The sequence below is a fragment of the Xenopus tropicalis genome, chromosome 9, assembly GCF_000004195.4.
Source record: "Xenopus tropicalis strain Nigerian chromosome 9, UCB_Xtro_10.0, whole genome shotgun sequence".
In the NCBI taxonomy this organism is placed as follows: Eukaryota; Metazoa; Chordata; class Amphibia; order Anura; family Pipidae; genus Xenopus; species Xenopus tropicalis.
Window position 1 is genome coordinate 44,643,523 of NC_030685.2, and position 16,634 is coordinate 44,660,156.

A 16,634-nucleotide genomic window follows, 5' to 3' on the forward strand; every position below is an offset into this window, starting at 1 on the left:
GCACTCACGTCTCAAATCGGTGTAAAAATGCCTGGGTGCAGTATGCAGAAAAAGTCATACATCTATGAGAAAATATGCCGCACGCACAGGGCTTATAGGTGCAAAAATTTTTTTATTAACACATGACTAACATTTCGGCTGACACAGCGGCCTTTTTCAAAGTGAGCAAGTGGCAAACAAATCCCCCTAATAAACCCAACAGTGGCGCCAAATCTGGTGTGACGTCATACACTGGAAGTGTGTATAGAAAAAAATAAAATAATAAAAAACAGATATACAAACAAGCAAACAAAAAATAAGGCAATAAAGAAGGTGAAAGTGAAGGGGTATACTAATGAAGAGCGCCCAGTGTGCAGAGTGGTAAGAATAAACAATAACCGAAAAGGTGCTGATACCCATGTACCACTGAACTGCAACTCGCACCTTCTAGACGTAAACCCAAAACCCACGCTGCATATAAGTAAAAGAACAAAAGGGGGCAGAACCCCCCTTGTCAGCAGAACGAATGGGATAGCCTATCCCAAAACCCGAACATTATCATTCGTCCTGCTGACAAGGGGGGTTCTGTAGTTGTCCAGGATTACTCTGGCTACAGACAGAAGATTAGGAAACAACTTGCAGACAAAACCGCAGATTGGACAGGGATCCCGTTTTGACATTTAAGAAACTGATTGATAGTTCATTACAACTGGGTCTGAGTGGAGGCTTTATCACGACTGATGTTTACAATTTTTTGACAAAAGAATTTTCAATATGTCCTATCTTTTACACACTGCCAAAAATACACAAAAGTTTAACTGCACCCCCTGGGCGCCCTATTGTAAGCGCATGTGACTCGCTGTTACAACCTCTTTCCATCTATATTGACTATTTTTTACAACCTATAGTACAGAGAATGAGCACATACATTAGGGACACTGGTGATCTGCTAGTTAAGCTACAAGATATTTTTCCCCTACCATGTGATCTCCTACTTGCCACAATAGATGTTTCCTCATTGTACACAGTCATCCCAATTGATGAAGGGATAACGGTGGTTCAGAAGTTCCTGCAGGATTTCCCCGATAAGGACAGACCGCCCACTGAATTCTTGCTGACCCTCCTAACCCATTGTCTGACTCTCAACTATTTCAAATTTGAATTTTCATATTACTTGCAAACCAGTGGTACGTGTAAGGGGTCCAATGTCGCCCCGTCATTCGCAAATTTATTTATGTCAAACTATGAAAATTCCCATATTTTTCCTAAATATGGCAAACATATTTTTGGAGGATGTTCCGCTACATAGACGACCTTCTTATTTTATGGACTGGGTCACAGGAACAATTTTTGACTATGGTACAGGAACTAAACGATCTCCCGACTTCTATTAGATTCACGGCTCACATTGACCCGTTATCTATTGCATTTCTGGATTTGACAATTTCCATTTCAGAATCTACTTTAATGACCACCATCTACAGGAAAGCCACGGACCAGAACACACTGCTGCACCATTCCTCTTGCCACCCCCTTCATCTGCTTAAAAGTATCCCCTATTCACAAATGGTAAGGATGGTGCGTAACAATTCTGATCAACATCTTCTGCATCAACAACTTGATGACCTGGTACAGCGATTTCTGCAGAGAGGATACATCCTCCAGGACCTTCTCCAAAGCAAGGAAAGAGCACTTCAACTGCCCCGTGAACAAACCTTGAGTACCAGGAGGGACCCACAGCTAAAGTACCAGGCTGAAAGACTTTATTACAACATTTACCCCGGATAAGAAACCACTAACGGATTCTATATTATATCATTGGTCTGTAGTAGAGAAAGATCGCACGCCTATAGAAAGGGCAGGAGCCTTCGGGACCTTTTAGTAAAAACTGATCCCACTCACTGTTATCAGCTGGAGGCATTGTCTACCTGGCTCCCATCGGTTAGACCAGGCTGCTACAAATGCCCCAACTGCACTACTTGCAGCTCATTGATTACGGGCTCAACGTTCAACCACCCACATACAGGCCACATGATACAGATTAAACACAGACTTACCTGCACCTCCAAATTAGTTGTATATTTCATTAAATGTCCCTGTGGTCGTCTTTACATTGGTAAAACCATTACCTCCTTTAGGGATCGGATGGCAAACCATAGATCTGTGATACGCTCAGCATTTGCAACAGGGAATGCCGATACCCCTGTGGCAGCACACTTTCTGTCACAAAAACACTCCTTCAGCACACTCAGCTTGAGAAAGGGTCCGGAGGGGCCCGAAATGTTGCTCTTGGTTTTTGTATGTACTTGGGCAAATAAAACACTTCTTTCACGGCTTGCATCTTCAGTGTGCTGCTGGATTTTTTTGCTGTTGGATATTGATCCCCATGCAAGGTGAGGTTCTTCCAGAATTTGCACCTGATACCGGTTTGGGTAAGTTAACAGAGGGTTGAGCTCCCCAATACTGCTATTACAAAAGCACTCATTGGCCAGTTTACGATGTATGGAGATTGACTTTATTCACTCTCCGGTGAGGGGCGGTGACTGTGAAAAACTTCTCTTACAATTTGAACTGAAATGGATGCACAGACTCAATACTAATTAACCCGCGTGGCCTTAATGAAATGTTTTCATACTCTTCGTTCTATCTGAAATATCTTTTTTTTCCCCCCCCATTCTATAGATTATTAGCTTGTCTGACTGCCTGTACTGGACCACCCATATAGTTAAACTATAACTCTGTTGCTGTCTCTGAATTACCCGATTAGTTACTGTTTCAACGCTATGTGTACCAATTGCTTAAGTTGCTAAACTGTAACAACCCCAGGATGTTTTACACTGCGGTCCTGCTCAACTTGGGGTGTGTTTCATCACTCTTGTATACCCTGTACCTGTAGGCTTTTTCTCTCTCTTATATACCTTGTACCTATAGGCTTTTTCTCCACCTCATTACCCAAACCGATATATTTTTTTATTGTTATTTGCTAGCTTTATGGTTAATGGCTCTCCCAGTCTTTACCCATACATTTTGTTTGGCACACCAATACGCCCACTCACATTGCATTTCATTTTATACTTTTGCGGATTTTTTAACATTGATTGGCGGTCCCCCCTTTGCTGGGTACGGACACCAACATTGTACTAGTACGGTACCTTACCTTGTTTGTGAAATGACAAACAACATTTTCTTTAAGAACAAATTGCTTTATTCATATACTTGCTCTCAGGCACCGCAACATTCTGTACATTATGAACCCCTGACAGTACATTCTGTGCACCGAATGTACCGTCCCCCTGTGTGGGCTAGACTCCACGCTCGTACGTGTCACTAGCCGTCGGATTCGCTTTGATATGCGCTGATAAGCGCTATACGGAAGTGCCGATCTCCCCTTCGCTTGCTCTGCTGATATCGCACATCCTGTGAGGTCCGGCCGAGCGCGACTGACACTTGTGTGCCCAATACAAGGTAGTGCCGATGTGCCCCCTTTTGTTCTTTTACTTATATGCAGCGTGGGTTTTGGGCTTACGTCTAGAAGGTGTGAGTTGCAGTTCAGTGGTACATGGGTATAAGCACCTTTTCGGTTATTGTTTATTCTCAATACTCTGCACCAGGGCTGTGGAGTCGGTAGATAAATTCTCCGACTCCGACTCCTCAGTTTCTGATACTTCTGACTCCGACTCCACGACTCTGACTCCTCTGTTTTAATATGCTATTGTATTTTATACATCCAGGAAGGGGAAGTGGCACTTAAAACACAACTGAACTGATAATAAACTGATAGACAATTTTATCTATACTCCTACTATTTCCCTAGAATCCCATAGTCATGTTTAAGGTTTAAGCTAACATTACAGCTGAATTACAGCAGTTTTTCAAATGTTTTAAAGCTTCAGCCTTAAAGGAACAGTAACACCAAAAAATAAAAGAGTTGCCTGCACTGGTAAAACTGGTGTGTTTGCTACAGTAAAACTACTATAATTTATATAATAAGCTGCTGTGTAGCCCCGGGGGCAGCCATTCAAGCTGGAAAAAAGAAAAGGCACAGGTTACATAGCAGATAACAGATAAGTTCTGTAGAATACAATAGTGTTTTATCTGTTATCTGCTATGTGCCTGTGCCTTTTCTCCTTTGAATGGCTGCCCCCAGGGCTACACAGCATTTTATTTATATAAATTATAGTAGGGTTTCTGTAGCAAACACCCCAGCTGTACCAGTGCAGGAATGGTTGCCCCCGGGGCTACACAGCGGGGTATTTATATAAACTATAGTAGGGTTTCTGTAGCAAACACCCCAGCTGTCCCGGTGCAGGAATGGCTGCCCCTGGGGCTACACAGCGGGGTATTTATATAAACTATAGTAGGGTTTCTATAGCAAATTTTTTTTTTTTACTTAATCAGTTATCAGTGATAGTTAGGCTGGGTTCCCAGTGGGCATTGTGTTCCCTGTAACAGAGGAACACGACGCAGTGGAGCTGCCACACCTTAACTGTGCGTTATGTCCCATTTAGTGAAGCATACAGTCAATGAAAAGCTTCATGGTCACTCAACGTGTTCGTTTATGCACTGCGTGCATTGGGCTTTATTCTTATAGCAGAGAAGTAATTAATTATGACTGTTTGTGAATTGGGACATTTAAACTTGCTTTATTTTTTTTTTTTATTCTCATTTAAATTTAGTAGGAGTCGGAGTCGGTTCATTTTTTTCCGACTCCAGGTACCCAAAATTCTCTCTGACTCCTCGACTCTGACTCCACAGCCCTGCTCTGCACACTGGGCGCTCTTCATTAGTATACCCTTTCACTTTCACCTTCTTTATTAGCTTATTTTACCTTATTTTTTGTTTGCTTGTTTGTATATCTATTTTTTATTTTATTTTTTTTATATGCACTCCCAGTGTATGATGTCACACCAGATTTGGCGCCACTGTTGGGTTTATTAGGGGGATTTGTTTGCTACTTGCTCACTTTGAAAAAGGCCGCTGTGTCAGCCAAAATGTTTATCATTTAGTCATGTGTTAATAAAAAAAATTTTGCACCTACAGTATGTGGTGATATATAGTGAGCCGTACACACAGGGAGTTTGCAAAAAATAACACGTTTATTTAGGGACAAACCCCAAGGAAGAGCACAGTTGGTGCTCGAAACGTTGGACCTTTTTTCAAAATAAACGTATTATTTTTTAAGTCCCTGTGTGTGCGGCTCACTGTCTGTATAATTATTTTTTTGCCAGCACCCTGGGCATTTGAACTTTTATATGGTTTTATATGTTCTTGCACGTTCACTATAGTATATTTGCGCAGTTAATTATTTGTGTGCTGGGACTTTCAAAACTATCCATTTTCCCAAAATCTGACAAATTGCGCTAGGTGTGGTATTTGTTTTCCCTCTCTCTGTAGCCTTTGATGCTGATTATTGTTCTCTAAGGGCTCTGGTACACGGGGAGATTAGTCGCCCGCGGCGGCGCGATTTCGGGAAATCGCCGAAAAAGACTCGCGAGTCTTTTTCGGCGATTTGCGCGAAATCGCGCCGCCGCGTCTGCCATCCCGCCGGCGACTTACATGTTCGCCGGTGGGATGGCAGAGGGTGTACCAGAGCCCTAAAAGTACTTTTAGGACATGTTTGAAAATCAGATTATGTTTTAGGTCACATTCATATAAAAATATAGAACATTTTCACAAACTTTCAAGACCCACTGTACATCATAGTAGAAGGACTCCATTGCCTAGACAAAGTATTTAAAGGAGAAGGAAAGGCAAAATCTATTAAGCACACTATTAAATAGTACTACTATTGCTGTGTAAAAACGCTATATTCCTGGCTTTCCTAATGAAAGAATTACAGAGATACACATACTAGAACTTACATACTTGTTTCAGTAAACGGCGCCGCCATCTTGTCCACCGTGTCTGTACGGGCTGAAAAGCACAAGCCAGCTCCCGGCTCCTGTCACAAAGATTCTGCAGCTCCACAAACCCCTGCTCCTGCCACAAACCCTCGCCGCTCGCAGCACCTGCCCCCCCCCCCGCTTTCCCCTCCTGCTTGTCACAGAGCTTGGCGACGCTGTGTCGCCATGGCAACCAGACCTGCCCTCTGCGCATGCGCCGCCTGCAGTAACAAGTCACTAAGTCTTGGAGGAGCGATGCATTATGGGGATCTTCTCTACCCAGCTCAGCGTTTTTTTTCTCTGTTTGGCTTCTGATCTTCTGAACGGGTGAAGTATGGGGAGACTTAAGGGTACTATTGAGACAACTGAAGGTATGCCTGCAGCTTGGGATTAACTCTTTATTAGCCTTTCCTTCTCCTTTAAGCTAAATATTTCAGAATAACCAACTTCAATGCTAATCCTGTTTCTCTACACACAAGATTTGTGCCGGAGTTAGTCATTTTGAAACAGTAATAATAATAATAACAGTAATAAATGTTTTAGGCAATTTGAGCCCCCTCTAAAGATGTATTTGACCTGTCAATCAAAATCTTACTTATATATTAATATTATGAAGGACAGGTCATGTCAGACCAATTTAATTGCTTTTTATGATGAGGTAAGTAAGAACCGGGCGTTCAATTTTGGAGAGCCAGGGTGTGCGGAAACGGTCTCTGTTGTGCTTATGTAAGTTAGAAGCTGGACAGTGGGGATGCAGTAGATATAATCTATTTGGATTTTGCCAAAGCATTTGATACCGTTCCCCACAAACGACTGCTTTCTAAACTAAGGTCTATTGGTCTTAGTGAAGTCTTTTGCTGTACTGGGTCCACTTTTGTTTAATTTGTTCATAAATGACTTGGGGGAGAGTATTATAAGTAATGTAGCAGTGTTTGCAGATGACACAAAACTCTGCAGACCAGTCAATTCTATCCAGGATGTGGCATCCTTGCAGCAGGATCTTGACCAACTGGCAATCTGGGCAGCTAACTGGCAGATGAGATTTAATGTGGAAAATGTAAGGTCATGCACCTGGGATGTATAAATATGCAAGCCACTTATACCCTTAATGGGACTGCACTAGGCAAATCCATAATGGAGAAGGACCTTGGAGTCCTTGTAGATAATAAACTTGGCTAATGCCAGGCAGCAGCTGCAAGGGCAAACAAGGTTTTGAGCTGTATGAAAAGGGGTATAGATTCACGGGAGGAGGGGGTTATTCTTCCCCTTTACAGAGCACTGGTAAGGCCCCATCTAGAATATGCTGTTCAGTTCTGGTCTCCAGTGCTCAAACGGGGACATGATTGAGTTAGAGAGGGTCCAGAGAAGGGCAACTAAGCTGATTAAGGGTATGGAAAGTCTCAGTTATGAAGAAAGACTGGCCAAGTTGGGTCTGTTTTACGCTGGAGAAGAGGCGCTTAAGGGGTGACATGATAACTATGTATAAATATATAAGGGGATCATATAATAACCTTTCTAATGTTTTATTTACCAGTAGGTCCTTCCAACGGATACGAGGGTACCCACTCCGTTTAGTACAAGGGAGGTTCCGTTTAAATATTCGGAAAGGATTTTTTACTGTGAGAGCTGTGAAGTTGTGGAATTCCCTCCCCAAATCAGTTGTACTGGCTGATACATTATATAACTTTAAGAAGGGGCTGGATGGATTCTTAGCAAGTGAGGGAATACAGGGTTATGGGAGATAGCTCTCCGTACAAGTGAGGGAATACAGGGGTATGGGGGATAGCTCTTAGTACAAGTTGATCCAGGGACTGGTCTGATTGCCATCTTGGAGTCAGGAAGGAATTTTTTCCCCTCTGCAGCAAATTAGAGAGAGGCTTCAGATGGGGTTTTTGCCTTCCTCTGGATCAACTAGTAGTTAGGCAGGTTATATATAGGCATTATGGTTGAATGTGATTTTTCAACCCAACTTACTATATTAGGACAGATTTTATGAAATGAAGCTTATTTTTTACAGTTTTTGCCCTTTAAAGGAGAAGGAAAGGCATTTTGGCATTTTGCTTCCAATAGATTAGCCACATTAGCAGGAACACTGTATTTATTCTGCAGAAAGCTTTGGCATACCTCATTAAACATTATATCTGTGACAGGCAAAACAATACTTTGCAACATCCTTAAAAAAAAGTCACCTGTATCCTTTTAAGTATGTTTGCTGTACACATGACTGGAGTAAATAATCAACAAACTCTACTATACCTTCATAGAGAGACCCATTTGAAGAAATTATGGGCCTCCCTGGTGGTCTTAACAGATTTTCGTGGATCTTGGGCAGAGTATAAATTACCGACCTTACCTCTCTGTGGGATCATAGATCAATTGTACATAGTTTTTATCATCCAATAATTGTGAGAGCAGTTAATTTTTATAATAATTATAATCAAGTATCACAATCCCTCCCCTTCTGTCCCACTTTTGATTATGATACCCCTACTTGCCCTTAATGTCTTTATGGGATCCCTTTCAACTCCCTAAAGATTCCTACACCATCTGTATTTATTACGATAAAATGAAAACGTCATTATTTAACATGTACTGATATGTTCTGATAAAAGGATTGGCTCTACCTGGATCATATGCGCTTTTAAGTTTGAACCTCGATGGTGCCCCCACAGTGTCTAATGGTGCCTTTTTACCTGTAGTACCTTCCAGATTAGTTCCAGTTGCAGTACAAATTATGCCATTTGTGTAGGACACACATGCCCAACTGATATACATTGTATGCAGATGTAGGCTTTACATGTTCTTTAAGACATAGCACCCTTGAAAGCTTATAATTATCTATAATGTAATAAAAGGTATGGAACTCACCATGGGTACATAACCCAGTCCTTTTTGCAGAAGAGACATCTCGGGTTCAGTTAGTTTATAAGATGACTAGTTAAAGTCTAGAAAGGGAAGTTTGAGAACAAACTTCATGTTGGTTTGAAAAACTGTTGTTGGCTTCACCCACTTTTTCTTACCTTGGAGCACAGTTATATAGTAAAAACCACTGTTCAAAGTTTGGGGACCCTGGTTTTAATAGTGTCTGAATAGCAGTAATTTAAATTTCCCTACTGAAAGTCAACGAATGACATCTGATTGGCGGTTGGTGGCTCCGCCCCCTTTTTCTAACCTGGAACTTTAGTTACCCAGTGACTAACTCTGCAAAGTTTTGGGACCCTAGGATTAATAGTTAAAGAACGGCAGCAGTTTAAATTTAATGAATAAAAGTCAATAGGTAAATTGCAATTGGTGGTTGGTGGGTGTGCCCACTTTTTCTAACCTTGAGTCAAAGTCACCCAGTGACAAACATTGGGCACCCTGGCATAAATAGTGTGAGAATGGCAGCACTTTAAATTTAAACCAATAAAATTCAATGAATGAAATCTGATTGGCTGTTTGTGGCCCAACCCTTTTCCTTTTTTTTAACTGCAGTCCCCCAGTGACCAACTTTGCAAAGTCTGGTGACGTAAAAATTGTGGATTTTACACTTTACCATTTATAGTATATAGGTGAAATGTGATTGGCTGTTGGTGGCTCTGCCCACTTTTTCTAACCCTGAATACATAGTCAGCCAGTTACTGACTGTGCAAAATTTGGGAACCCTGACATAAATAGTGTGAGAATGGCAGCATTTTAAATTTAAACCAAAAAAAAATCAATAGGTGAAGTCTGATTGGCTGTTGGTGGTCCCACCCACTTTTTAAAACCTAAAAATGCAGTCCCCTAGTGACCCCGGTGTTAATAGTGTGAGAATGGCAGCAGGTTTAATTTACCCATTGAAAATCAATAATGACCAGTTCAGTTGCACGTCTCTGCACTCTCTCCAGCTCATTAATATCCTTCTTAAAGGGGAACTATCATGAAATTTTTTTTTTGATATAAGGTTGATCTCATTACAACAGTCAACTTTGTAAATATGGTTGATTAAAAGTTATGAATCGTTTCATTGCTATAGCATGCTTTTCTGTATCTGACTGGCTGCACACATTCTTTGACTCTGTATCTCACTGAGCTCTAAGTCGGAGTCGGGTTTTGATTGACAGGTGAAGCTCAAATTCTTATTGGTTGTTAGCATCTGCACAGGTCCTGTAACCTTAAACGGTTTTTCTCAGGACACCAGGACTGCGTGAACAACACTTGACGTCCTTGTAAACCACATTGTCTTAATATTTTGTGGGCAAAAGATATGTTGTAGGGGTGGAATGGTCATGGAAATAGGCATGGAAAGTAAGCGCCACAAGCACCTGTGCAGATGCTAGCAACCAATAAGGCAAGTGCCGGCGCTGCTACTGAGATGGTCAGCACATCGCTAGCACCCCCCCCCCCGCGACAAGTGCTGCCGCTGCTACTGATATGGTCGGGGTCCTGCCGCTCCCTACCTCTTGTGCTGCTGCTCCGTGTCTCCAGTTTCCAACTGGCCAGCCCTCGGCCATCGGAGGTGATCCGAGGTGGCTCTGCTACTGCTGCGTCTGCACCTAGCACCTGCACCTAGCACCCCCCCCAACAAGCGCCGGCGCTGCTACTGAAATGCTCGGCACATCCGAGTAGCACACCAAGCCACCCCCGTGCGACAAGCGCCGGGGCTGCTATTCTATTGAGCTGGTGCTGCTGGTCCCTACCTCTTGTGCTGCTGCTCCCTGTCTCCAAAGCCACAGCCTGGGCAGCCCTTGGCCATCGGAGGAAGGAGATGATCTGCACTTCAGGCATGCCTGCACAAGAGGTAGGGACCAGCAGCACCAGCTCAATAGAATAGCAGCCCCGGCGCTTGTCGCACGGGGGTGGCTTGGTGTGCTACTCTGATGTGCCGAGCATTTCAGTAGCAGCGCCGGCGCTTGTTGGGGGGGGGTGCTAGGTGCAGGTGCTAGGTGCAGACGCAGCAGTAGCAGAGCCACCTCGGATCACCTCCGATGGCCGAGGGCTGGGGGGGGGGATGGGTGCTAGCGATGTGCTGACCATCTCAGTAGCACTTGTCTCGCGGGGGGAGGTAGGGAGCAGCAGGACCCCGACCATAGGGGGTGTTACTCATGTTATAATCTGTGAGTATAGGCGCTATTTTTCTACTTTACAATTTCACCCTGCATACCAGTGCCCTAAACTTTGATTGACAGAACTGCTTTTCTTCAGATGCCACCAACTCTGTATACAGCAATAAAAATGTATAAGGTTTTGTAGTTTCAATTCACATTAGACCTATCTCATTTCCCTTTTTACACAATATGCCAAAAAGTGATCAGCTAGGACCTTTGTACATTGCCTTACTTTCCCCCCTTTATATATTTATTGCATGTGCATATTGTGGAAACATGTCACTTCCTCTCAGTATGGTACATCTTGTGGGTTGTCAAAGCTCGTGTTTGTGTACGTAATAAGACTTTTTTCAAAGGTTTGCCTTTTTGATTGGACTTACGTTTTGTCTGCTGATATAATGTAAAAGTTTTTGTGAGTGCTTTAAAACTGGTACAATAGGGAACTGCCACAAGGGGAGATTAGGTTATTGCTTTCTTATGGTTATTGCTTTGCTTGGCATATGTTACAGAACAGACTGTATCTGCGTTATACCTGCTTATATCAAACACGTGTAAAATTGGTAAAAAGTCCTTTCTACACCAAAGCACCAGTCTGCAAAGCTTTCCTAAAATTAGTGGTTTTTATGACTTTTCTGTAAAATGCCTAAAAGTGTTGCAAAATACTTGAGACTGGGGCGGAGGTTCACCTTCCAGCAGGACAACGACCCTAAACATAAAGCCAGGGCAACAATGGAATGGTTTAAACCAAAACATATCCATGTGTTAGACTGGCCCAGTCACAGTCCAGATCTAAATCCAATGGGGAATCTGTGGCAAGATCTGAAAACTGCTGTTCACAAACGCTGTCCATCTAATCTGACTGAGCTGGAGCTGTTTTGCAAAGAAGAATGGGCAAGGATTTCAGTCTGTAGATGGGCAAAGCTGGTAGAGACATACCCTAAAGCCTGGCAGCTGGAATTGCAGCAAAAGGTGGTTCTACAAAGTATTGACTCAGGGGGCAGAATAATTACGCACACCCCACTTTGCAGTTATTTATTTGTAAAAAATGTTTGGAATCATGTAGGATTTTCCTTCCACTTCTCACGTGTACACCACTTTGTATTGGTCTTTCACGTGGAATTCCAATAAAATTGATTCATGTTTGTGGCTGTAATGTGACAAAATGTGGAAAAGTTTAAGGGGGCCGAATACTTTTGCAAGCCACTGTAAGTTGTGGAAAAGGAAATTAGTAAATAACAGGATTCTACTTACAGACAGTAGATACAGTCTATAGGACAGGGACCTCTTTACTTTTGTCTCTTTGATACTTTTGTAATTGTAATTTTTTTATTTATTATAAAAATGACCCCGTGTTGTATTAATTTATTCTGCTGTACAGTGCTGCATACATAAGTAACACCATATAAATAAAAACATACATACATATACAGAACCAGATATTCAACAAAAAAAACAAAATTTTAAACATTACATAAACATCAGTACACTATTTAGCAAACTCTCAACTGTCTGTATTTGACTGAGTGTGCAGGCACAACTCTGCCAATAAAATCAGAAGTTTCATGTATATGAAGAGAACCGCCTTACATATCTCAGAAGGAGCTTTCAAAATAACAGTTGATGTGAGGATGCTATTCAGTATGGAGGAGGGAGGGTGGGACTTTGCTAGTTGCTAAGTGACATCACAGCAAGGGTGTAGCCACTCCCATTCAGCAATTGCTTGAACTGTCTCTCAGAGAAAGAAACCTAACTCTATGCAATAATATCTAATTTTTTTTAAAAAGTAAGCATTTCTTATAAAGAAATATATTTGAAGATTTTAATATTTTCATCTGCACTATCCATTCGGACAATTTGATTTTCATGATAGATCCCCTTTAAGCACTGAAGCCAAAAACTGCACTGCATACTCAAGGTGAGGCCTTACCAGGGACCTATAAAGGGGCAAAATTATGTTCTCATCCCTTGAGTCAATGCCCTTTTTTATACAAGACAGACAAAGTGTAACTTGGTAATCTACAAAAGGAATGTTTGGATGTGGCTTGAGAGTGCATTACTTTTCTCTTTGAGTTATTAACAAATTAATTAACAATCTTTCACTTTCTTATGTTCTCTTTGTAACTATCGTATAGGTATCAGGTATAGGACCCTTTATCCAGAATGCTCGGGTCCTTGGGTTTTCTGGATAAGGGATCTTTACGTAATTTGATTCTCCACAACTTAAGTCTGTTAAATTGAAAATTGAATAAACCCAATAGGCTTATTTTTCCTCCAATAAGGATTAATTATATCTTAGTTAGGATCAGGTACAGGGTACTGTTTTATAATTACAGAAAAAAGGAAATCAGTTTTCCGAATTAGAATAATTTGCTTATAATGGAGTTTATGGGAGATGACCTTTGCATAATTCAGAACTTTCTGGATAATAGGTTTCCGGATAAGGGGGTCCCATACCTGTAATACGAAGTTTATGGTCTATTTGTTGACATGTAAAAATGTAATAAGCAATATCTAGGACAAACCAGCAGTAAATTAAATGAATGGATTACATGTTAAATGTAAAACGACAGTTGCTAAGCATTTTTTTTAAAAGTTCAAATGTCTTATCTGTCAGTTACAGGCCTTTGAAACTTCTGTAATGATGGAGGTTAATAAAAGACTATATATTAAACATTTAAAATTCTCCAACATATTGTCTAGTGAAAAGAAGGCTCTGCTAACCTTGAAAAATAACACCCCATTCTTATTACAAAAGCAGACAAATGGGGTGGCACGGTCATTCTAAATAAAGCCAGCAATGTTCATTATGAACAGTTGCATGGTGATCCCACAGCTTTGTTTAAAACTGAGTTAAATATTTTTTTAAAACTCAGCAGTGATGGAAGGAGTAATTTCTGAGGATTTATATAACCTGTTAGTGGTGGATCATCCTAAAATCCCTTATACATACTTCCTTCCTAAAATTCATAAAAATACTGCAAACCCTCCAGGGCAACCTATAGTATCTAACATAGGGTCCCTCTGTCAACCACTGGCATGTTATGTACTGTAGATATGTTCCTGCAGGAGGTTACATCACTCTTAATATACTGCTTATGAGATACCATGCAATTTCAAAATCAATACAATTACATTTTTTTTTCTATACAGTTACATTTTTACTCTGCTCTCTTGATGTTGAGTATCTTTTTACATAAATTACCCACAATAAGGGCATTGAGTGTTCAAGTATATAGCTATCGCAAACAAACTTCCCTGATTTCAGAGAGAACAACCTGTGCTGTTGTACCTACAAGTTCCACCAGAGCAGCATATTTTCCTAGATCGTGGACTTGGCACTTCATGTGCTGTCTTGATACTCATCTGTATTGATACCCTGCACTCTGGTGTTGAGAAGCATGCATTTGCGTACCCCTTGTACAGCAGGAAACAAAGAAGTGGAAACGGAGCAGTTATATCTTAATTATCATAGGGCTATAGCATGTGGTATGTGAACCTTGTACTGCGAGAATAATAAAACAAAGCCATGTAGCTTACAGAGCAGTAAATATAAACTTAAAGGACATGTAAAAGTTTAATCAGTGAACAGCCTCTTTGAAATCTTTCAATACCTGCCATTCTGGTTGTCCAGAGGTTAATAGGAAGGCTGCAACATCTACTTAATCACTTAGATTTCCTTCTCCTCCTGAAAGCCACTCAGTCCCCTCCCTCAGGCATTTGCTTTGACTTCTGGCTTGTGGGCATGCTGAGTTGTTCTAAGCTCAGACTACTAAACACGCATTCCATTCTAGCTGTCAGTGAAGAGATGGCATTGCTGGTTACAATAGAAACTCAGCTCTAGCTGTCTGCTTCAATATTTTTCTCACCTACTCTCCTGAGCTCAGCTTAAACTAAGCAGAACTTTTATCAAAGACAGTTCTGTCTGTGTGAGCCTGCATTCTTGATGAAATGTATGCTGAATAAGGGTCTGTGTGTGTGTGCTGTTTGCAGATTTAAATGTATCTGGTTATGTATTAGAGGAAAAATGGCCACGGAGTAAAAGCTGCTATTTGCTTTAGGAAAATGCATAGGTGATGTATGCAGTACCAATGATGCCATTTGGGTGGGAGAGTCATGCCCAACTGATATACATTGTAGGTAAATGTAGGCTTTACATGTCCTTTAAGAATACAGTTCTGTTTGTTATCTTTCTTAGTAGATCTAATTATAGTATTTTTTCCACAGAAAATACAACTGTCCAAGAAAGTGTCCAGACTGTATCCACTGTATGAGCTATATCTGTATGGTGAAGGCTCCTATGCAGAAGAAAACAAGAACTTGACATTGACTGGAGTTCCAGTTTTGTTTCTTCCTGGGAATGCAGGAAGCTACAAACAAGGTTATTTTTATTGAATACTAACAATATATGCATATCTATACATCTCAAATCTCCGCTTTTTACACCTCTCCTTTGTGTAGTTATTTGCAGTGTTTCTCTGTAACTTATACCATATGTCATATGATATAAGACATTAATGCATAATGTAATTCCAGACCAGAGCTGTTCAGCTTGCTTGGGATCAATCTTTGGACATGCTTCCCTTAAAGAAGAAGGTTTCCCTTTCTTTGTTGCTTAGGCTTTAAAGTTCTAACAAATTGGCAGGACTTTGCAAAATAAACATTTTTGCTAATAGGATGCTTTACCAAATATTGCTTATTATAAGAAAATAACAATTAAACTAGAAAGGGAAGTTTGAGAACAAACTTCATGTTGGGTTGAAAAACGTGAAGGTGACCTCACCCACTTTTTCTAATCTTGGACCACAGTTTTATAGTAAAAACCACTATGCAAAGTTTGGGGACCCTGGTTTTAATAGTGTCTGAATGGCATCAATTTAAATTTCCCCACTGAAAGTCAACGAGTGACATCTGATTGTCGGGTGGTGGCTCCGCCCACTTTTTCTAACCTGGAACTGCTGTTACCCAATGACTAACTCTGCAGAGTTTAGGGACCCTAGGATTAGTAGTTAAAGGAGAAGGAAAGACTAGTAAAGAGTTAATCTCAAAATGCAGGCATACCTTCAGTTGTCTCAATAGTTCCCTTAAGTCTCCCCATATTTCACCCAAACAAGAAGGAAAAAAGCTGAGCTGGGTAAAGAGGATTCCCATAATGACTCACTCCTGCATTGACTATGTGACCGGGACACTGTAGGTGGCGCATATGCAGTGCTGATTTTCAGTGTGACAAGCAGGCGTGCTCCCCCCTCCCCTGGCTCATGTGACATGCAGACAGCAGAAGCACAGGCAAGCACTCGAGTAAGCGACGGGGTGCGAGCGGGGGTCTGTTTGATCGCCACGGGGGGGGGGGTTGCGAGCAGGGGGTCTGATTGATCGAGCGGGGGAATCCAAGATGGCGGCCGTGAGAGGCTGCAAATACAGCTAAGGTAATCACAATTTTTGGGAGAAGCGACCATCATTTTAAGAAATAAATTTGGCGATTTGCTATGGGCCAGGGGGCTCTACACTACAGTAGTAGCCTTTCCTTGCTCTTTAAATTTAAACCAAAACAAATAAAAGTCAATAGGTGAATTGTAATTGGTGATTGGTGTGTGTGCGACAAAGTCACCCAGTGACAAAGTGGGCACCCTGGCAGAAATAGTGTGAGAATGACAGCATTTTAAATTTAAATCAATAAAATTCAATAGATGAAATCTGATTGACTGTT

The 16,634-nt window shown here is 41.3% G+C and overlaps 1 protein-coding gene across 4 annotated transcripts in view; it reads left to right on the forward strand.

The window, feature by feature from the left end:
* The window catches only part of pgap1 (post-GPI attachment to proteins 1), a 308,887-nt gene that overhangs the window by 4,230 nt on the left and 288,023 nt on the right, over positions 1-16,634 (forward strand). For all 4 annotated transcript variants that reach the window (XM_031892786.1, XM_031892788.1, XM_031892785.1 and 1 more), the window contains exon 2: positions 15,155-15,308. In XM_031892786.1, the coding sequence (XP_031748646.1) occupies positions 15,155-15,308 (154 nt within the window). The remainder of the gene's footprint in view (positions 1-15,154; positions 15,309-16,634) is intronic.